At 37.2% G+C, this 23,220-nt stretch overlaps 1 protein-coding gene across 1 annotated transcript in view; it reads left to right on the top strand.

The window, feature by feature from the left end:
- lrp1bb (low density lipoprotein receptor-related protein 1Bb) overlaps positions 1–23,220 on the top strand; it is a 194,308-nt gene that overhangs the window by 15,405 nt on the left and 155,683 nt on the right. Inside the window, exon 3 of the mRNA XM_062431318.1 lies at positions 10,021–10,158. Coding sequence (XP_062287302.1) covers positions 10,021–10,158 — 138 coding nt within the window. The remainder of the gene's footprint in view (positions 1–10,020; positions 10,159–23,220) is intronic.

Raw genomic sequence — 23,220 nt, 5'->3', positions numbered from 1 at the left:
TGAGATGAACCTTAAAAATGCCGTAGATATTAAATTCAAATATCCCTCATTGGTCAGGGTTTCCCACAGCACTTTACATCTTAGGTGGCTGCCTAACCAACACACGCCTGCCGCCATTTTCAAAAAAAAAAAAAAAAAAAGGCGTAATGTTTTATTGTCAAGGCTAGTTGCGTTCATATCCATATCCAACACAAACTGGATAGGCATGTTTGAAGGGATTATTTTCCTAAAAACAAAGTATAGATGTTGATTGTTGGATAAAATAAAATCAGAACAGAACACTTTTTAAATAGGAATTTCTTAAAATATTTTGAGCCCTCTCTGACCTAGAGAGACCTGATGGGTGCCTATCTACTGTTGTCCAGTAATTAGCCAAATAATGTGAGTCACTTTTCACTTAAGTAATTAGTAATGGGTAAATGTGTAATTTAATTTGCCCAACACTACAAGCAAGCCTTGAGAAGTAGTCCCTTTTCTAGAGACATATCTTGATTGGCCAAGTCAGTCTGGCCTCAGTCTAAGTCAGCATATGTTTTATGTGGTCAAGACCAGACTGGATGTGTAAAGCTAACAACCCCCCCCAAAAAAAAAAAAACAACAACAAACAAAAACAAACAAAAAACAAAAACAACCACAACTGAAGATGGGTGAAGTGCAGATCTGGCAGAGCATCACCAAATGCTGGGCATGTGCATCCACAAACATGCAAAGGCAATTTCTCACCAGGGAGTTGTCGAGTTCATACTGTGCCATTGGCTGCTTCTCTGTACCTCCATATGATTTGTGTGGAGTCAAATAATTGCTTATTGCCCTTTTGATGTTGATGAAAGAGGCAAGAGCTATATGCTATCATTCACCATTGGCATCCATCTTTCTCTAATTGTATTAAAAATTAAACATTTAATCCTGTGGCCATATAGTAAGTTTGTTTCTTTCACTGCCCATGTAGAATATCTTTACTCTATGTATGTGGTCAAACAAATACAGCAAAATAAGCTCTTTTCGCTAAGTAAGTTATTCCAAATGTCAAGGATGATAAGACCACTGTGCTTTTAAAGGCAGAACATGCTGGGGGGGGGGGGGGGGGGGGGGGGTTGGAAGTCTTTGCCACATATTTAAGATGATGCCCGTTTTTCATGACAAGCAGCAAGATTAGTATTGTAGAGCACCACCAGACATTCAGACTTTGTCCAAGGATTGCTTGCCTTCCTTAAGGCAAGCAATCATTAACGTAGAGCTGTGTACCCAAATCAAGCTGTGATGCTGGAAAATGGCTCATCAGGAGCACTGTCACATGACAGTTTTAAATATATCATCCCTTTCCATCAGTTATTCAAGGCATGCCACAACATCACAGAGCCGAGACATCTCATAATCCAGACATGCTCGAGCTTTAAGCATGGCAACAATAATGACTTCACCACAGACAGACAACATGCAATGGCAAAGAGTTCCCTATTTTCTGAGTACATCTTGCATCCCCATTTCCCTCACTCATGTCTTTTCCTTGCATCTTAATACCTCCCACTGCAGAAATGATGAGGGATGAGAGGAAAAGATGTAAGGAAAGATGCGAGGAAAGAGGAAATGAGTAAAACTGTTGAAATTAGAGGTCCTTTCCTATGAACTGTAAAGCACTGTCCATTTTCTGATCACAGTGGCACAGCTGGATCTGATATCTGTTAGATGTAACAGCTCTCTACTCTGTAGTAGACTTTTTATGGTTTGGAGTGCATTTACATATGCAGTAGCCAGAAATAATAAGGGCTCACAGTTACCACTACCAGTACAGCAGTGTTTTGGTCTGTGTATATGTCTCCTTAATGTTTCCTTTCATTTGACATCTGCACATTTATTTAAAACATGCATTCTGTATTACTACTACAATCGCAGTATAAATACAATAACCATATTTTATAAGTTGACTTCACTACTCAGACACTGAATGCACATGAACCATTTCTATTGGCAGCACATATAATAATTTGTGTCTGCATTTATTGGAAATGTAAAAATTATTTATGAGCTCAAAAGTTTTAAGAAAAGTGGAAATGATTTGGTATATCTCACATCAAACCTTAGTTTGTACTTGATACACAGTGTGTCACAAGTGACTGAGAGGAAATTGCATTAACTGAATTATTTAAAATGTATTTATTGTTGACAGACAACACACTTTCCCCCTCACTCCCTGGCATATAACATGTGATAAAGGTTAAAGGGGAAAATAACAGATAATGAAAAAAAACAACATATTTCTTGTGAATTAACATTGTTTATGGTTGCTTTTGTTGATCATATGTACAATTAACACATATCCATTATTGTTAACTAAGCGTATTGCAATGATTTATTCTACTCACTTGTACAGACAAACAAATACACACATATACAGGCACACAAGCAGAATAACTGAATTATTGATGCTTTTTACACTTTATATTTATTCTTCCACACCAGTGACACAGTTCATGAGCCCAGAGATTATAATGTTAACAACATTTTGGCAGCATCATCCCTGTCACGGTTTGTTGTTTTGAACAGCTCATCTATGAATTTTGTGAAAGTTAACATTACTGTGGCTTCTTGTAACTCAGATCATGTTTGTTTTACATTAATTACAATGTGTAATAAGTTGTTTAATTGAATTATATGCAACTACTACCTACACACAAATCACAAAATCCAAGTGAATTTGTTCTGACGTTGAAGGCAAAGTGTCAGACGTGGGGTTGTTGCCAGTTTAGGGTTACAGTCGAGAACCTGAGGCACAGAGCAAATCAATATTAACTGTACTCTGAGGGTTTAAGGTGCCACCACAGCTGATGTATTCTTATTTTTTCAGTTATCATCATCAGCTGTTGGCTCAGGTTCAAATTCATCAAAATGATTTTGCACTCTCAGCATGCCCATGATTAGATTAGAGATTTATGTAAGAATAATAATGAGGTTATTGAAAAATGTAATGCACACATTAACTAATTGTGGGATTTGCTACAAAAAGAGATATTGTTACAGAGCCATTATAGGAAGTCTACTTTGGTATTGCTTCAGGTCAGGCGTCAAGATGCTACTTTGATCATCAATGTTAACCATAAATGAAGAAAATAAAGCCCTTTTGCAGATGATTTTTAGGGAATATCATGAATCCCTGAATACAAAAGTTCAATGAGCTTTTCCTGCTGATAGGTTCTCAGTTTTTTTTGTTAGAAATTCATTATTCCACACAAACTGGCAGTGGCTCAGATTAACATGATTATCATAATGAACATTTCCCCCCAGAAGACTTTCATTATCTCCGCCAGGCGTAAGCCTGGAAGGAGATCATGCGTTTGGTCGTGTGTGTCCGTGTGTCTCTGTGTGTGTGAGTGTGTGTGAGTGTCTGTCCGTCCGTCAGTCCGTGTGTTCATCAGTCTGCAGATAATCTTGTTCATACTACTCGACTTAGCAGACTAACAATTTTTGTGCCCTTTTGCACAAACTGTATGCTCAAGGACCGCTTGTGGTTGCAATGATTAACGATTAAAAAATAACTTTTTTTTATTTTGTAATGGGATCCCTGATGAACTTTTAGTAAAGCTTAGACTTTTCAGCCTTCTGTGCCATTTTATAACATGTTAAGACATAGCAAAAGGTATTTCTGGCAATCAGCTAGGCTAAGTCTCTTGTAGGTCACATTTTGGCCTTTGTCATGGCTCAAAAACTGACATCCATAAAACATTTTGTCTCATCTTGAACTGGAGCATCTGCTGATTTATTCCATACCTGATGTTGTTATGTTATGATCCACTAAATACACAAGCTGAATAATATCCATGATTCTGTTAGCTTCGCTGCCATCTTGACTATACGAGAGCTGGTAGGGGCAGTAGGAATGAGATTCAACTCTTCTTTGTTTGGGAGTGGAGAGGGAGTCAGGGAGGGTTTTGTTTTGTGTTGTGTGTAGTCTGTTACAACAAACTTTGCAAATTTCTGCTGGTTGCATCTGGCAGTTGTGGTGGCATCACAGTAGGTGATTCACCACCCACATGCACCTAGAGACACCTGGAGGAGATCTGCACTTGACTGAGTGCACTCTTCTGATTTAAGCTGATTCCTCCTCATTCACTAGTACTAAAAGTAAGTAAATAGCACTATCATTTTAAACATCTTTTTAACTTATACATTTTCACGTCTCCGAATCTAAATCCTTGCTAGCGGTACCTACAGACTGCAGTGTTCATTAAACCAACAATGGACATAATGAGCAAATGTTTACCACTGGTAGGATTCAAAATTAAAATTCAAAAGTATAAAGCAGAGGTCACTAATAGGCGGACCGCGGTCTGGATCTGGACTCAGACGCTCTCCTATCCGGACTGGACTTGTAATTGATGAAATATTGAGGATTGTTAAATTTTGTCTGAGTGTTTCTTTTTTCACGGGCGCAGCTTCTCCAGCTTTTGCGGTAAAAGTTGAGCGGCCCTCGGAAACTCACAGTGCACTGTGCATAGAGAATCTTCTCACATGACGCTAATCATCCAATCAAGTTCGTACATTCGCACACACGGAGAGACTCGGCTGTCTGTGAGATACACACTGAGAAAAAGAGTTAATATACAATATGTTGAGATGTTTTGTGATAAAGTTATGATATATGAAATTAAATTGATGGTTTAAGTTAAGTTTAAAAGTAAAAATGGATTATTTTTTATTTTTCTAAAACTAAGCGCTTTATTTAAGAAGCACAATCAAAAGCTTTCTGCAATGCACTTTATTTTAAAATGCCATCTTTATTCGATATAAAAAAAATAAATCTATTTTACTTATTCTTTTTTATTCTTATTTTATTTATTTTATCATTTATTTGAATCCCACAGATTAAATGTATATACTAATAAACTTCCTATATTATAGAATATTCTCTATTTATTTGACCGTCTACAATCTACCCGCTAGACACAGATGCTGATGTAACTACAATGCTCCTTCAAGGTACTGAAAAATAACACAGACATTATGATGTTACGGACATGTTCACAAATTGGACCTCAAGGAATTTTAATTGAATACCTCTGGTATAAAGGATGCAGTCCATGATTTGTCCAAAACGGAACATTTTCGTCTTCTGTGGAACAACAATGTGCATGTTATGTTTCATGGAAGTCTGCTCATTTCAGTTTGATATTTTATTGTACACAACTGAAACATTTGGTCTTATTAGGAGAATCTCAGAGGCTCAACCCAAAATAACCGAGGAAAGTGCAAAGTGCATCAATGAATTATTCCTAAAATATCTGCTCCCACCAGCCTCAGTATAGTTAAGGTAACGTTAAGTTAAGTTCATTTGTCCTAAGAATACAATTGTGTTTTTTTGTCAGTCAGTATTTATCCTCAGTATGAAGCGCGTATTCAGTCCAATAACAACACACATGTGGCTTTGCTTGCAGCAGTGCCAATAACATACTGTATGTGCAATATTTAGACTGGATGGGAATGTTTCATTTTAATTTATCGTTGTTTATTGTAAAGCACAGCATTAATAAATATTGATGCAGAACTTGCTTGAATAAGCATTTCACGCTTTAAAAAAAAAAAAAAACTTACCAGGGGAACATCTGCCCTCCACTCAGTGTGTTATGATAGAACTGGTATTTAAGTGTGCTTGCCCATTTCATCTCTGGACATTATTCATTCATCAAACTATTACTGGAACTGTGCAGTTTTCATTTAAAATAATTGGACAATTGTACCTTAGGTTTCACCCAATACCACAGGGAATCTATCTATCTATCTATCTATCTATCTATCTATCTATCTATCTATCTATCTATCTATCTATCTATCTATCTATCTATCTATCTATCTATCTATCTATCTATCTATCTATCTATCTATCTATCTATCTATCTATCTATCTATCTATCTATCTATCTATCTTACTATGCTATAGAGTTATATTAGTTTGTTAAAGCTCCTTCACACTTGTATTACTCCTACACCTTCACCTATTCTGCCTGACTGATCTTTGGGACTAGTGGGTGAGTACAGATGGTACTTTATTGATATCAGCCGTTTTGCTGCACCTGTTAAGTGCATCATTCTTATCAGTTCATGAAGTTTGGTGGTTTTGTAATTTCCAACATATAGTAGGTCTTCTCAGCTTCCACCTGAGCAGCCAGTGTAATCAGTCAGCATACAAAAAATAACACCTGTGCGGGCGTGCCAGGCCTTTGATGCAGAACATATTTTCACACGTATGTAGGCTTTTTTCACCAAAGATAATTTGACATATTGAAGTAGGAAAAGCACAGGTGTAAATGATAAAATGAATGAATGCTTAATTCTATTAGGTGCTTTGGTTTCAAGGTCCTGGCGTTGTGCATGCTGGCTCACTGTCACTCTTTCATTTTTGTTTTAAGTTACGGCTTGAAAACCATTCATTAATCAGTGAAGATTATATTTTCAACTACATCACTGGGCATAACTCAGGCATAAATTGATGAATTAGTTCATTAAAATTCTCTGTTTTACTAACTTGTTGCATCTTTAGCCAAAATTCACAATATTTATTTGAAGTGTGCTGTGTGTCAATGCAGGACTGAAAAAAAATGAACCAATTTATCATTCAGGATAGCAAATCAAACTCAACACCAGATTTGCTTACCGGGAAATGGAATAAAATGCCACATTTCCCAAAGCTATGATACAGCACCATACATCAAACTTAATTATTATTTGCAGTTACCAAGCTACTGACAATCATTATACAGGACCTAATGACCTAATGTTTATTGAGCATCATTCATATAGCCTGCCAAATTGTTATACAACTGCAAACCAGCCAGAACACAGTCATATGGAGCTGCCTTTCCTTGAACAAGGTCACTTTAACTCCCTTTCCTTGGCGCAAAAAACATTCAGGTTATTAAAATCCAAGGCTGATTAATTTTTATGTGACAGGCCTAGATGTGTGCTTGATTGGCTTGTCTCTCCGTTCATTCTACATATGTTCTAACTTCAAAACAAGTGCCCTGCTTTAGAGAATGCGCGTTCAATTAGTATTTTAAAACTCACAGTGTTAGTTTTGCACTGAGCTAATTGTGGTTTATAAACCAGCTTATTCATGCATTTCTTTCTCCATGCTGCACGGTAATAGTGTTTTTGTTTTTTGTTTTTTGTTTATTTTGCTTTTTCTTTAGCTGGAAACCACCTGGAACACCACTGGGTCACTGCACACCAAGACCCAATCAAGCTGCTACAATGGCGACTTGCTAGAGGGCGCTCTTCCAGATACAGAAGATCTTGAGACTTATCTATACAGATACACTGTAGAATAAAGTCCTGTCACTTTTTTGGGGGGTGGGCATGTACCACTTTCATGCCTGCCCCCCCCCCCCCTTAAGTAGTACAAAAAAACAGTGTTAGATAACAACCATCACTGATAAATCCGCCCTTTTCTGATTTAACCACTAATACACTGTCTTCTTCAGGATTCTTTCATCTTTCAAAAACATATGCCAGTCTGTGGTGTACTGTCCATCAGACATGCTGGGACAAATGGTGGGCTTGTGGTCCATTTAACAGTTTTTATTAGCCCTCTCTGTTGGTTTACTGACCGTCTCTGTGTGATGGTCATTTGGGGGTTCATGAGCATACAGTTACTGATATTCTGGAAGCAGCATTGATTATGTCAACAATTATGTCTTGACGCATAAAGGAAATTTTGGAGATGCTCACCCCAGTGATGACAGGGGAAATTATTATGTATACCAGTATAAAAGTGTTAGCATCAAATGCTGACTCACCCCAGGCCAGTCCCAGCAGATAAGCCCAGAGCTGAATGTATTTCCCAGTGCATCCCTGATGCCATCCAATCATTTAGAAGATGTTATAAGTGCCTAAAAAATGGACACACAATGAGTTTTACTAAATATACATGACAGACACAGTGTTTGCCAGTGAAGATGCGCATCTCATTGCTCATCATCGCTAATGACCCCGGAGGAGTTGTAATTACCAGAGTAGATTTTTGTTTATTTGCCTCAATTTGTCCATGGTGAAATAAAATATATTCCTCATGCAGCGATTGTAGAATTGGTCGAATTGTAACTCAGTGCAGTGTGGATTGCTGAAGAGGACCTCATGTCATGCATTCAGTTATTTGAAACAGAAAGCTTAGGAGTGAGACGCTCTGGTTCAGCTGTCAAAGACAGACTGTTGAAAGACACAGTGTACTATACTGTATATTCAACTTTGAGCCATCATCTGACATAGTACAGTAGTTTGGGAATTGACGGAAGAATTCTGAGCACCCCAGCTGTTGAGAGACCATCTGTGTACCCCTGCATGACAGATCAGAGCCACTGAATATTCATGCCCCTCCCGCCCCTTATCACATTAGATTAGAACCCATGTGGTGAGAAGCAACGAGGAGAGGCTGACAACGCGGTTACGTTGTCAGGGACCCTTACAGCTGTGAGTTAAATAGCACATTTGCCAAATGGACATGTGCTTTTCTGTGACACCGGGATGAATCTTCTGTGACAGTGTGTCCTTTTGCTGTAGTAGGTGAAAATGTCCTCTTTATTTCCAAATGTATGGCAGGCAAATTCCATTGAACACATATTTGAGTTGGGTTCCAAATGTAAAAGATGAATAAAGTGAGTGGGTTCCAGAAGGGATGAATGCTGGTATAAAAGTCAAGTGTGTTAATACTTACATGCTTAGTCTTTTCAAGATCCTTGCTGATATTTTGAAGATACAGTGTTTATTATTTACTGACTACAGAGCTGTGATCATTGAGAAAGCATGTTAATTCTTCATAACATTATTTTTTAAAATATGGAATATGTATGTTTTATATCACACATTAGCTTTGGCATTATGCAGTGTGAGCAAAAGATCAAAAGTATCAAAAAATCAATCCCGAAATGAACTTGAAGAGAAATTAAAAGAGTGATGTTTTAAACACAGTTCTGGGCCCAGTAGATGAAGCTGCCAGATTGCTTATGTATGAAATATGAACTCTCAGAGACAAGGTCACTTATGTTTGATTTACCTAAATACAGTATGAAAATAGTGTGAATTGGTGGGGCTTGAAGAGATAGCCAAGAAATATTCATTAAAAAAGAAGATCTGCCGCTACCCTTTTAAGGCAATAAAAATGCTTGGAAGGAGAAGATAGCAAGAGTCATTATTGTGTCAATAAAGATGCATACCTACAGTGCTTGTACATATCACTTTCTGTAAATCAGCAGGAGATGACAGCCCTCTTTGTAATAGCCACATTAATTGCAGTATTTCTTACCATACAAGTAGAAATGGGTGCTGTGAATAAGTAATCACCCAGTCAAGATGGTCCATGTGTGCTGGGAGGTAAGTTCTTAGGGCTGGGACAACTCCAGGGATTGTCATAGATCTCATCACGTGGGCGATAAATCTTCCCATTAAGTGGCTGCAATTGCGCATTGGTAATTGATATCAATGTAGTTAAGGTGGAGATGTGACACATTTACAGTGCTGGTGCACTGGTCAGCTGTGTTTTATGTGCTCCCGTGGCTGCCACATGAATGAGGGTCACCTATGTGCCTCATGAATCCTTAAACAGCTGCTCTCCGCTGTTTGCCTGGCTGGCAGGGGGAGTCGGGCAGTTTGTTATAGGACTTTGCCAGTGTGGTTGCAAAGCAGTGTGGCGAACATCTGTTGTGTGTAAAGAACAATGCTGTGAAGTATAAAGACATTTGCATATGCATAGGTCTTGAGGTATCAGCACTTTGTGAAGGAGCTCAAGGAATACTGAAAAAAATGTGTTTATATACCTTCAAAAAATCAGAAATGACAATGACAATGAAATATGATTACTCATGTCATACAGGTCTTTGGTGTCCTACTGTATGTGATGCTCAATATGTTGAAACAATAATTGTTAAAACTCATTCAGATTTGCAGTAAAATGATACAGAAATTAAATGATCAATGTTGAAACAAATTGATTTACAGTATTTTAACTTTTTTTTTTTTTTTAAATCTCTTCTTCAGGTGCACAGGAGGTGGTGATCAGATGTCCCCTCAACCACATACAGTGTATTGGGACAAAAAAATGTATTCATTTCAACAAACTCTGCAATGGGGCCAGAGACTGTGAAGATGGTTATGATGAAGGAGTTCACTGTCGAGGTAAGAGTTAATAATGCGGCTTCATATCCTGATTCTTTTCGCCTTGGGTTTGGAATACATAAATGAATAAGTAGTCTCATTATTATGTTAATTAATCAGATCACGCTCATTTTATTTGGATTATTAAGATTGTGAAATGTAATTTACCCATTAAGTCTGTATTGAATTTGTAAAATATATAGCTGTGGAAAATGCATACTTTTATTCCCTGCTTATGTGCTTTGCATAAGAGATTCATTATTTCTAAATTCTGTCAAGTAAATCTAATTGTGCTTTCTTTGATTATAGGGATTTAAGGATCATTTTCACATGCACATTGATAAGCACTGTTTAATCTACCCTTTGTCACACCTAAATTCAACCCTTAATGCATGGTAGCTGATAATGTAAATGCAAATTCATGACATGGTAGCTTGAGCCGGAACTGTTTAACTTTTGTGGTAAAATTGGTTGGCAAGGTGACTTCTCATCATCCTTTCTGTCAGAGCAGGCAACAGACACAGCAGGACAGTAGCACCAGGTGTTGTGTTGTACACACGTTTTTTGTTGTTGCTTGCATCCTTAGCAACTGTACCAAGCTGCTATGGACACCTGGCTTCTGTGATAAGGTGGTGTCTGCCTCATGATTGCTGCAGTCTTGGCACAACAGTAGACCTGGTCTGGCAGAAACGGTGCCCTTGACCTGTAAGTCAGTTAAAGTCATGCTGAGCTTTGTCTCTGTGTGAGTTCTCAGTGAAAGGAAATGTTATCCTTTGGTTTACAGCTGAGAGAAAAAAAACAAAAAAAACTCTGCTTTTTGGCAGAAAACTCAAATGTTTCACTCCTGACACTAATGGTTGTATTGATGAATTTTACTTGGTAGATTGCCTGGGACAGGAGAAAGGAATTGGATCAATATTGATTGAAGTGGGAAGATTGGAAGAGTATGCATAATGCCATTTATTGCCATTTAAGTGGGATCATAGAATTAATACATCTATAATAAATTAAATGTTTATATACAATTCTTGTGGCTTGGACTTTAGATCCTTTACCTCCGTGACACTGCCATAGCACACATGTGAATACGCACTGCTACTTTTCAAATCTGCAGAATTGTTCCTCAGTTTCAAAACTTTATTCCGTGTAAATACATTAAGGCCTGTGTAGTTCATTCAACTAAACACGAAGGCAGGATAAGTGGTCTGCAAATCTACTTAAAAGAGCAAAACGCAACCTAGGAAAAAACACTCAAGTCAGCCAAACAGGACACCCAAGCATCCTATGCAGGCAGAAAAATGTGGTAAAAATCATAACTGCAGTACCACAGTATCAGCTACTATATTCCCTATATCAGCTCGTATCAACTTCATCCATGTGAATGAGCATTTTCCCCTTGCAGCAGTAAGTAGTCATCATGATAATGCCCTCTATTACAGATTCTGCAAAAAGAAAAATGATTGGACACTATTCTAATATACTGCTAGCATACAATATAACAGCAGTTACCATATCTTACTTGGATAACTGATAAATCATACCATTGGGCACAATCTCTCAGAGAAACTGAAACAATTTTGGATAGAAATAAGGTTAGAAGAAGTCCTGAATGGAATTCTGTGTTATTGAATGTTTCGATTGGTTGCAAAGCTTCTTGCTGCTGAAAAGGATGTGTACTTGTTTTTGCTCTTTTTTATTTTAAATACAAAGACTTGCTGGAACCTCATCCAAAAGAAAATAGTACCATTGTACCTAAACTGAATAGGGCTGTCACTTCACATAACTTCACTTTGTATTCTTATTTAACAGGCAAATATTGCATTCGATCCAAAACTTAAGAGTAAATTAAAATAGTAAAGGTTTTTTTGCTCTTTTAAAATATAACATCTTATATTAGTACTTAAAAGTCTGTTGATGTGCTGTTATCTCATCAAGGAGACTGACTTGTTCTGATACAAGAGTAAAGTAAAAATATGGGATATGAGCTTTTCTATGTTATACTCTATATTTGCAGGTATAATATAATATATTTGTTTGCATGTTCCTCTTTTTATGACTAGGAAGCTTACAATTATTTTTATAAACCTTAGTTCAAGGCCTCCAATATCTTCTTAAAAACATACAGTTTATCTACTGTATAACCACGTGTCAAATGAAGTTAATGAAGTATAGAGCTACAGTTCAATTACTAATAAATGTAAAAGTTTGTATGCCTTTTTTATGTGTTACCTAAATGTGGATGTACTTCTTTCTAATATGATTTTTGTTTTGTTCAAAGTGTTAGTTATAATGTCAGGTATTTTAAAGCCCACATCTACTACAGTATGACTGTAGCTCAAACAGTTTTCTGTTGCACTGCAGTATTCACTGTAAAAATTATTGTATCTTAACTGACATACAGAAGCAGTGTAGAAAACATAACTAAGCCTGGTCCATAATCTGGCTTTTTCATATACATCAAGGTTGCGGGTTTCACACTGTCTTAACCTTGAGAACTAGACATCCACTTTCCATGTCTGTCTGGTGTCATTTCACACATTCCTTGTCCGTGAAGGAATAACATGACACCTCTGTGTGTAATTCCTTTAAAAGGCACTATCTGACTTGTGTGAATGTGTGATCTGAATGCTAACAATCTACCTCTTAATGCAACACTGCAGTCAACTGCTTCAAAAAACGTCCTTGCCTAAAGCGGTAGAAAGATTTATCCTTTTGCAATGAATACATTTGTTTTGTATAAAACATGGATTTGAATTATTTCTACACATTTCTAAATTTCATGTTAAATACAACATGTTATGGTCTTTGTGTGGTGCCAACCTTCTGCTTAAGTTCACGGGGGGAAACATACTGCACTTTATGCTTAATCCCACTTGGACAGACCAAACTCATTGGGAAGCAGCAGAAATTGAGGTCACCAAAGAGAAGTTTTAGGCAACCAGCTGGGTCTCTTGCAAAACTTTTTTTCCCCTCCCTTTTCTGCCCACCCCTTATGAATATACATGCCGAACATCCCAAGAGGCCTTGATATGAAGGTGCCCAGATGGAAAACCACCAAACTCTTTTTGTTCACCTTCAAGAAACTTGCACATTCTTAATCGCATGCTCATTGCTGTGCCGTGGGATCTGTGAAGTCTCCACTGCCTGCAGTGAGGAAGACAAATGTCAAACTTAAATAAACACGTTTCAGCGTCGGACTGCATATGTTATCTTTTGGGCAGTCCCAGAAAGTGGACATAAAAAAATTTCTTCCAAATCAAGACATACATATAAAGGCCACCAGCAGCTTAGAAACTGTGAGTAAGGATACTTTGTCTTTCTTTAAAGGTCCTGTGTGTAGAATTTAGTGGCATCTAGCCAAACAGATTTAGCAGAAATGAAATATAACATTAGAATGGCATGGCACACTCTTCCAGGGAGGACTCTTCCATGTTACACCGCCATGTTTCTACAGTATCCCTGAATGTATACTGTGTTTATCACAAGTTTCATGGCTACAATATATTCTCCTACACAGTATTCAATTGGTTGCAATCTGCTAGATGCCACTAAATCCTGCACTCTAGACCTTTAACATTCATTTATTGAGGTAAGTTTCACTGAGAAGAAGCCTATTTTTTGTAACGGGCTGTCTGTCAAGGTAGAGAGATGCTCTTTACCATCTTTTGCAGCAACACTCTGACTACATTCACACAGTTATATGCATTAACACCTGGAAGCTGCCCAGTACAATTGCAGTCTGATCTGTCAGCCATTTAAGGGCCTTGCTCGGTGGGGGTAATGAGGGAGGGCCCGGTGCTGCTTTTTGACTGTCTGCTCTGAATCAGAACAAACACAACGGTGTATTATTTTTGTTGTGGGAATAAACGATGATAGCTAAATAATTAAATCTAAATAGAAATGTTAGTAGTAATAATGAATTGTATGTCAGTACTACACTCTAGGGTATGCATTCTGCTTTCTTGAGACAGTGATGGAGTCCTGCCTGAGACAGCATCATGATATCACATTTACAGCACTGTCATCAAAATATTACTGATAGATTGACACTAACTCAACAACACTCACATTGATGTCTCACAGTCAATGTCAGTAATGCAGCCTGGACTATTGTGGAGCACAGCTGAATGTTAAAACCAGTGATACTGTATTTTGCTTTGTACTTCATTTAGATTGTCCTTTTATCCCGTGTAAATTATCAGAGCAACTGTGCTTTATTGAATTCTCCTAATATTACTTTTTCTTCAGTGTCTCCCAGTAGTATTGTGGTAATGATGGTAGATAAACTGCACCAGTTTTCCCAGGGATTGTCCAGTCTTTCTACAAATAAAACCTTCTGCCATCAGAATAATTTAAAATATACTATTTTGACATGAAAAAAAAATCAATATATTGGCTCTTTTTTGTGCATATTGTCTCATCGCAGATGGAGAATACAGCCATTTTTGTGTGAATTCCAAAAAAAGATGATCAGCATTAGATTTAATGAGTCATTACAAATTACATAACATAACACAACATTACATAATAGCCTGGGCTCAGTTGTCACAGTAATCAATATTGGTTCAAAAAGGAGTATGATATGTTGGTATTTTCTTTGCCTCGCACTGCAGAGCTTTGCCTACTCATATTTTATTTTTGTGCCTATTTCAGTGCAATGATGCAAAGGAAGGAGGACATGCTGTTAAATGGGAGTTGCAAAAGACATAGGAGACTTTTCAGAGTCACATCTAAAGTGACACTTTTCTTATGATTATAGCAAGAAATGCCAATCTCATCTTAGTGACTCATCTCATCTCATGTCAAATCTGTGCAGTTGCTTGTAAACCCTTTACATAAAAAGAGAGTCTGTCATGCCCCTATATGCACTTCAGATCAAAGCAAACAAAATCAGTATCAGTAAGTCTTGAAATACTGAAATGTATAGATTTTTAAATTTACTTGTGGGAAAAAAAACAGTTCTGTTGTGGTCAGTCTTCAGTGCTAAACTTTGAAATATTACGATGGGAAAGTATATTTAGCTGCCCTTGTTTGCATTGATAAAACAGCACAACGCCTCAATCAACATCATTGTAGTTATGCGTATAGCAGTTAGTACTTCTGATATGTCCTTTATGTCTTGATTCTCTTCCTGCCAAAGGTCTTACTTCCTCAGAATAAACCAAACTGACTCAAAGCTTGATTAAAAAAAAACACATAATAGGGGGATCAGATGTACATGTGAAAGGTGACAGCTAAAATGAGAGTAACATCCAGTTCACATCTCTCACTTCGACTGACATTTAGACAACACATTAGTCCGTACTCTGGTATTTTTATCCCTGATACACTCGACCTAAACCATTACATCCATCATTAATAACCTCATTTAGTAATAGCTCATGATTACTTGACATTTAGTGCAGAATCAGCCCATTTGTTGATGGTAAAGTGTGGAGCATGAAAAAAAAAAAAATCTTCCTCACCAAGAAAACAGGTCAATTTGAATATCAAGCACAACACACAATAGATAAATGCCATGCTTTGTTAGCCTTCCTGCTTAAAAAGAATGACGCCTCTGAAGCTAGTTTAGGCAGTTCGAGTAACACTGCAAAAATTACACACAATACACTCTACGCATATTCTGTACACACATAGCCATAGCTTTACTACTATTATATTCTGTTTAAGCTGTCACACATACATTCAGTCTGTCACTGCAAGTAAAGCTGCTCCGCTGCTCACAATGCAACCAACTGCTGCTGCTCACTATTCCATTTCATCCTCTTGTAGGCTCTGAATCTGAGGTTTCCGCCCAGCAGGAAAGTTTGGTACTCTCTGATCCCTCTTCTCTCTTATTGTACTAAGCTTCTAAGTGTGATCTCTCGGAATCGGGGACTGTACTGTATAAATATTTAGACAGTTGTCTAGGCAGTTGCTAATCGTTTCATATGAGTAGTCATATGTGAATGGACTTTTATTCCCTCCATCCTCAAGTATGCACTATTTGTACATTTTAACTCTATCAATACCGCACAAATGTATATAAATGAAAGATTGAACCAATAGCACATTTTTCTGTCAATCAATATATTCATTTATCTACAGTAAGAATGAAAATTTGGACTTAAACCTGTATCAGCTCATTTCAACGGTTGCTTGTCAGCAGCAGAAACATAAAACCAGAAATCATATTACAAACTTTTAAGATGATATCTTGAACTTCTTATCAAACAGTATTTTTTTTCCACAACCAGCAGTTACAGAGCAACATTATCATTCATTTGGAACCGTGTTTCTGTCCATATGATGAATTGAAGTCCAATATTTACTTTCCTTTAGCTCTGCTTTTGGTCTCTATCAGAGAAATATCTACATCCTTACCTGCTAAATGCTCCACTATATTCACCAGCTAGTCAGTAACTGTGTCTGTTTGCCATTTGGTGCTGAGCAGGTAGTGTACAGTAAATGAAAATGACACCATGAGAGCAGTGAGAGTGAACCAAAACAGTAAAATTACAGGGCTGACAACTAAACAATGAGCTGAAATCCACCATGAAGCTCCATAAAGCTGAGCGGAGCTGCAGAGTCAGATGATAATTCTCAGTAGGTTCGTCACCTCGTGCATTGCCTCTGACATTACACAGTCATTTTGTTGCATTTTTATTATGAAAAATATAGATTATACCTGCTTTAAGTTATGTTAAAAAGTCCAAACTAAGCTTTTTGACTTTAAATACTCTCGTACTTAAGGGTGCAACAGAGGCCAAGTCCTAGAACAGTAGTACAGACAGAGGTGGCTTCACACATTTTGAAATATGTTTTGTGTCTGTATCATTGGTCATAATAAATGAGCAGCTTTCTTATACGTTATGGCTTACATTTCGCCTCAACAAATTGAATGTTCTTAATGTCGTTTTGTATTGATCTTGTTTGCAATCACTTTTCATCTGTTTTCATAACCTCGACTAAATTCCCCTTATTAAACCGTGAGTTTTCTCTGATGCTGGCTACCTCCTCTACCAGCAGCAGAAAATAGCCACTTCATTATTATTTTATCCCTATTTATAAATCTGTTTTCTTTTTTATTTTGAGTTTAATTGCATGGAGATATTAAACATTTCACAGACACACAAACAAATCCTGCATGCCTTTGCAAAATAACTTTAAGGATGTTTATTTTAAGAGTGAACAGTTGTACGAATGCATTTATCTGACTGGCTGTTCATACGTGTCATTAACCTTGTAATCACTTGAGAGCTGGTCTTAAAGTTTCCTCCAACACTTCTACTGTCAGTAGGAGTAAATGGCTTGATACATGTGTTTTGTTTTAGCAATGAAGTCTTTTATTCTTAAGTTAGCACTTTAGAGCATTTTAAAGCGGAATTCTTAAATGTTTGATAAATATGTGCCCTGATTCTTTCCAGCAAATTGAGCTATCCGCTTGGTTGGATTTATCACATTCTCTTTTGCTATGGGCGCCCAAGTTACATGTACACAGCAAGTTCAGTTGTGTCCCTTTCTCCTGTAGTGGTGAAAGACTTCAAAGAGTTCACTATATTATTTACTAGCTATGATGCTTTTGTAAATAATTCACATTCTAGGTGTTGACCCTGAACAATGGTTTGAGTTGAGTGAAAGGTACTTTGAGTAAAGGTTTGTTTCTGAATGTTAACAATTTTACTATGATGCATGAATAGCAAGTTGCACTGCTTAGTTGAACTTACCTGTGAGACAGATAAATGGGAGTGGTACAAAAATCAATTTTACAGAGTGAAAGTGGCCTGCCCTAACATCTGAGTCCTAATCTTTCTTTTAAAGAGATAGGTTCACATTTTTTCATGTCATGTCCTTGTCGCAATCCTTCCTCTTTTTCATGCTGCCAATTAGATTCCTTCCTAATGTGCTTCCAGTGGAAGAGATGGGGGCCAAATCAACAGTATTATAACATTTATTTGAAGTTAATATGAGGCTTCAGAAGATAGTAAAGAGATATTTTGTAAAAAAAAGAGAAAAAGATTGTAAAAAAAACACACTAATGTTGTCAGATACTCCCCTCATTTGATTAACTCAGATTGCTGAAACATTTTATCTTTGGCCAGTGTTAACAGGAGGAATGATTGTGGCAAGCAAATTGCCACCATCATTTTAATGGTTGTGTGGGCACCTGACTATTGTTTTATGACAGACATGAAAAAAAAAGTGAAACTATCCTTTAAATTAGGAATCAGATGTTGGCCAGGCCACTTTCAAATTGTACATTAACAGAATAGCTCAAACACTGAATTGGTTTAAGATGGTTGTGGATAATGTGAATATATCCTTTAAGTTTGTGTGCACTGTGGCACTTATAGTACTGAATGGTAAGCAATTCATGTTTTATGCAAGGTACATTTCTTTGTGATCTGCAAATAATGACATGTTGAATTAATAACAACGATAATAACAGAAAGAAAAGCACCGTCACCAAATGCTTCCTAGAGAGCATAGCTGATTGCGATTGCATTTGATTGGACTTGGACACTCAATGTCAGCCCGTGCCAACCCCACTCACGCCAGCAGAAATAATCCCCCGAATGTCTCTGATGTGATGAGGTGTGGCTGCCTCTCTCTGCACTCGGCTTTGCCAGGCTCTCTAATGTATTTGATCTCAAAATATATGGATCTATTTCTGCCACGTAAGGGTAATCTGGACTTTTATGCGGCAATGATTTCCATGTCATAGCACAACTTGTCAAAGGCAATGTGTTTGCCCTCTATGGAGAACACACTGATTTAAGCTATTTTGGGATTTGAATTATGGTTGTCTTTTGAGTGCATTTGCTGAGAAGTAGCAGAGAAAAATCTCATTACTGACGTGGAAGTGAGAAATTGTCTCGCCAGTTCATCGTCTCCAGCAAACACATATTTTAACAGTTTTTTTTTTCTTTTTAAATAGTGTCTGACTCTGACATAGTGAAACCAAAAATGATAGAGAAAACATTTGCATACATTGCTCTTTATATTCTTATAATACAGCCTCTGAAAAACAAGCAATGTCAAACATGCACATTCCCACCCACCCTCTGTCTCCGAACAACATTCAATTATCTCACTTGATTAACTTTTCATTACAACAACTCAAACAAACAAACACTTTTCTCTGGGGTGAAGAAGCCTGTGGTAAGTGAAGCCCTTGTTCTGAAATGACTACCCATGAATACAGCTCAGTGATTTTTTTTAGTGTTTCTCAGGTTGAAAATGTGCTGCCAACCAGCCTCGTAGACTGTAACATATTAGCATATTTATTAAATTTTTGCTCCTCTAATGGATGGAACATTTACAGTAAGTAGTCAAAGTGATGGCCCTCGTCTCTGGTGATACACTGTGTGTTATTCTACCTCACCAGAGAGGATGGGCTTGGTATTTTTAATAGCACTTTATTTCCTACTTCTGCTTTGCAATACAGATGCATCTGTTGATTAAAAGGTCATTTTCAATGAATTTGTAAAAGTATAACGAATACTAAACTTGTCTCATTTTGAATTCTGTGTCAGATTTTGCTTTGCTGTTTGAGCCGTTGAAGTTCCAAGTCTTGTTATCCTGGTAACCCTGGTTAGGATTGACTGCCAGGCCCTTCTACACACTATTTAAACAAGAGCAGACACTGGCAATCAATATTTCATGCATCTTACTTTGTTGTTCCACAGTCTGGCAAGATATTGTCACTCATATCATTACTCTCCCTAATACGAGGAAACAATCTGGTGTCATCAAATCCTATTACAGCGGATTTTCTTCCTCAGGAGTGGTTAGAATTAAAATTTTATTGTTTGCTGGAAGATTTCGACACCCACACCCATGATGTTCCCTCCAATATTTAAGGGCATGTCAAAAGCCTGGCAGTGCACCAGTTCTCAAATCCCTCAGCAAATTGTGCTTTGAGGGATTAACAACATTCACTGTCACATTTGAGCCCTAGTTTGAGCTACAGGATTATAGTTTTTGAAAACTTCATGTATATGTGCATGTATCTCTCAATTTCTTAGGGAAATTATACCTTGTAGACCATCCGGACAGCTCCATGTCACATCAAAGCTGACACACTTAAGCTTCTCAGATAACTTTCTAAACCCTTGTCAATAAATTGTGTCACTGAAATCATAGCACATCTTATACAAATAATGTTCCCCTACACACACTTCTAAATATTCTTGAATGTTTCAACCCCAGATAATTTGTGACCCAGTTTCAGTGTTGGGGAATCAATCTTGTCATTTTTGCCACACAGGGGATACCAACCACAGCTACAGACCTACAGAATGGGTTAAGCTCCTAATTTATGGGTGGGTAATCCACTCATTAAAGGACCTTGAGCTAGCCATGGTTGTACCTCCTGTGTTGAGTTTGCATCACAGTTTGGTCCCACATTAATTACAGGCCTGAAAACCAAGTTTTGGGGAAAGGCTGGTTATTCGGAGACAAAGGCCATGGCCAATCCTAAAGCGAAGCTGTAATTAGGCCAGATGGGGCAATCTGACTGTTAGCCTTGGGTTAGTCTTTTTCTTGCCCATGGTGAGGCTTCTTGTTTGTTTTGGCAGAGGAACAGTGCCACACTCACCATTCATACTCTGCCATCTGTGTGGCTGAATGTGGAAAGTCTGAGGAACTTCTGCTCAAGGCCCACTAGAGAGATGTGTGACTTTTTGTGGGGTGAATTTTATGTTGCAAATACTTTAAAATGCATTGCTACAATAGGTTTTGATAGTAAACACTACAAAAAATATAATGGTTATATGCAAATATATTTCATTTTATGTTAATTTAAGCACATCATGTGCTCTGCCAGAGATGTATTAGCTTTGCAATTACCAGATCACTGATAGAATTTGAGAAACTCATAACTTTATTAAAACCCCATTTTAAAAAAGCAGCAGAACCTCCCCTGAGTTTGATAAATCTCAAACAACCATTTTTACTAGGCATAATGTGGAAACAGATGGAATTAATTTTGTGCAATTGCTAAAATCATTTTGTTGATATATCTGATTACAGCAAATTAGACTACAGTTGACTGCAAATGAGATAGTGATTGCTGGTGTGAATGCATATGTCTGTTTGTTTGAGAGTGAATAACATTTGACCGCATTTTCCAGTAATTCAAACATTTTACAGATCTTTGAGCTTTAGTCGTTGTGAAAGCATATTGGATAACAGGCTCATATATTTTGCTGTTTTATGTCTATTTGTGTAGCTCCTCATGAATATTTCTGAACTTTTGTAGTAATGAGCAGAGGCGATTCCAGGAATTTTTAACAAGGGTGGTCTAGGGGTGGCAAAGGGATGTGTAGCGGTGACTACAATGTTGTTAATGTGTGCACACAGTACATATGTATTAATATATTAATATTCTACTAATAAAAAGCTGAAACAATAATGGGCTACATGCATAGACAGTACATATTTATTGATGGTCTGCCTTTTATTGTCGGCAAGCACATTAACAATGAAAGATACATTTGACTTTTTTCTGAACTAATTTACAAAAGTTTAACAAAAAGCTAATAATCAGTCAACTCTTCTAAGAAGACCATCAGAAAAAAATGCATTATGCAAATCCTGGGTTCTATTCTCTTCTTCCAAATTAGGTCAAAATGGCTAATTTGAGTTATATAGTATACAATACATTACTGATATAGCTTGAATGTTTCTGGATAATAAACAACTGGTGCTGACCATATTTAAGGCTGTTAAAGTTATGAACTTTATTCTGCAGAATAACCTGCAAGGTGTTAGGCAATCCCCGCCAGGGTACGCCAACATAACACCAATTTACAGGGTCGTTTTAATCTGAGTAACATGATCATTACATTCTTTGTGTGAATGTGAAAACTACAAGTTGTATTACCATGTTCAAGATCTTTTGTTATAATAGACAATGCTCTGACCTGTAACCAAATCTGCACAAGTATTGGTGGTCATGAATCTATAACAAGCCATTCAAAGATGTAAAAGGTAGGCTACTTTGAAATGCAACTACTATCGCTACTACTACTACTACAACTAATACTACTAAGATGATTTACAAGTCAAACAAGGTACACCAACTCACAGTAATCAATTATGCAGACTCTCAAATGAATCTCAAATGTTATGATTATATATTATATATGTTATGATAGCTATTTCCCCTATATACAGCACACTGTCAATGTATTCAATCTGACAGACAGCAATGATACAACTCATCAGAAAAAAGTAGTCTTATATATAAATCATTATGAGAGCTTGCAAGACAAGCATGCTACATATTATTGTTCGGATTCAGAACTGCAAAACTAATGATGATGATGACTATGATATGCCAACGTACGTTATAATTTTAGGGATGATATCAAGGCATATGATTGATGAAGTGACTGATGCCTTGTTGATGTGCAATCAGAGATTGAAGAGACATAGATGAGGAAACAGTGCAATGTCAACAAAAGCACAAACAGCACCTCTATGTGAAAGTATTGGGCATTTGATTAAGAAGTGCAGATATTGCACAGTATTTGTATGTATCGCTCATCTGGATTAAACAAGTGGCATGTTCATATCACCAGCACCTGTAATAATAATAATCCAGAATGTACACACTGTGAGAGGAGGGGGGTGGACTTAGGCAACAAACATTAAATAAAGAGTGAAAGGGAGCGACAGAGACAGAGAGCCTGCATAGCTTTAGTGATACAAAATGGACTGGGCAGTCAGAGCACCCTAATCTTTCATGGCTTTAGGGTAGAACTGAGCCGTCAGTTTACAAAAATAACAGCTGATGCATCATGTGGCTGTATCAGGACAGAATAAGTGGATTGGAGAAACTCAAAAATCGCTATTAACGTCACAACTTCAGGGAGAGAGGAGGAGGGAATTACCTGAACCTGCTGCACAGCTAACATTATCTGTGGAAGGGATACTTTGTTTTCAAGAGCCTCTTCAGTTTAGGTTTGCAGCACTGTTTGCAACATTTGGCATTAAATAAGTTAGCTACCATAACTTTTAACTGCAGATTACATTCTCTGAGGACTGAGAGCTACTGACATCTCCTTACAGTCCAAATAACTTGAAATAATTTTGACA

The sequence above is a fragment of the Scomber scombrus genome, chromosome 13 (assembly GCF_963691925.1).
Source record: "Scomber scombrus chromosome 13, fScoSco1.1, whole genome shotgun sequence".
NCBI classification, from domain to species: domain Eukaryota; kingdom Metazoa; phylum Chordata; class Actinopteri; order Scombriformes; family Scombridae; genus Scomber; species Scomber scombrus.
This window is presented reverse-complemented; position numbering and strand designations above follow the sequence as displayed.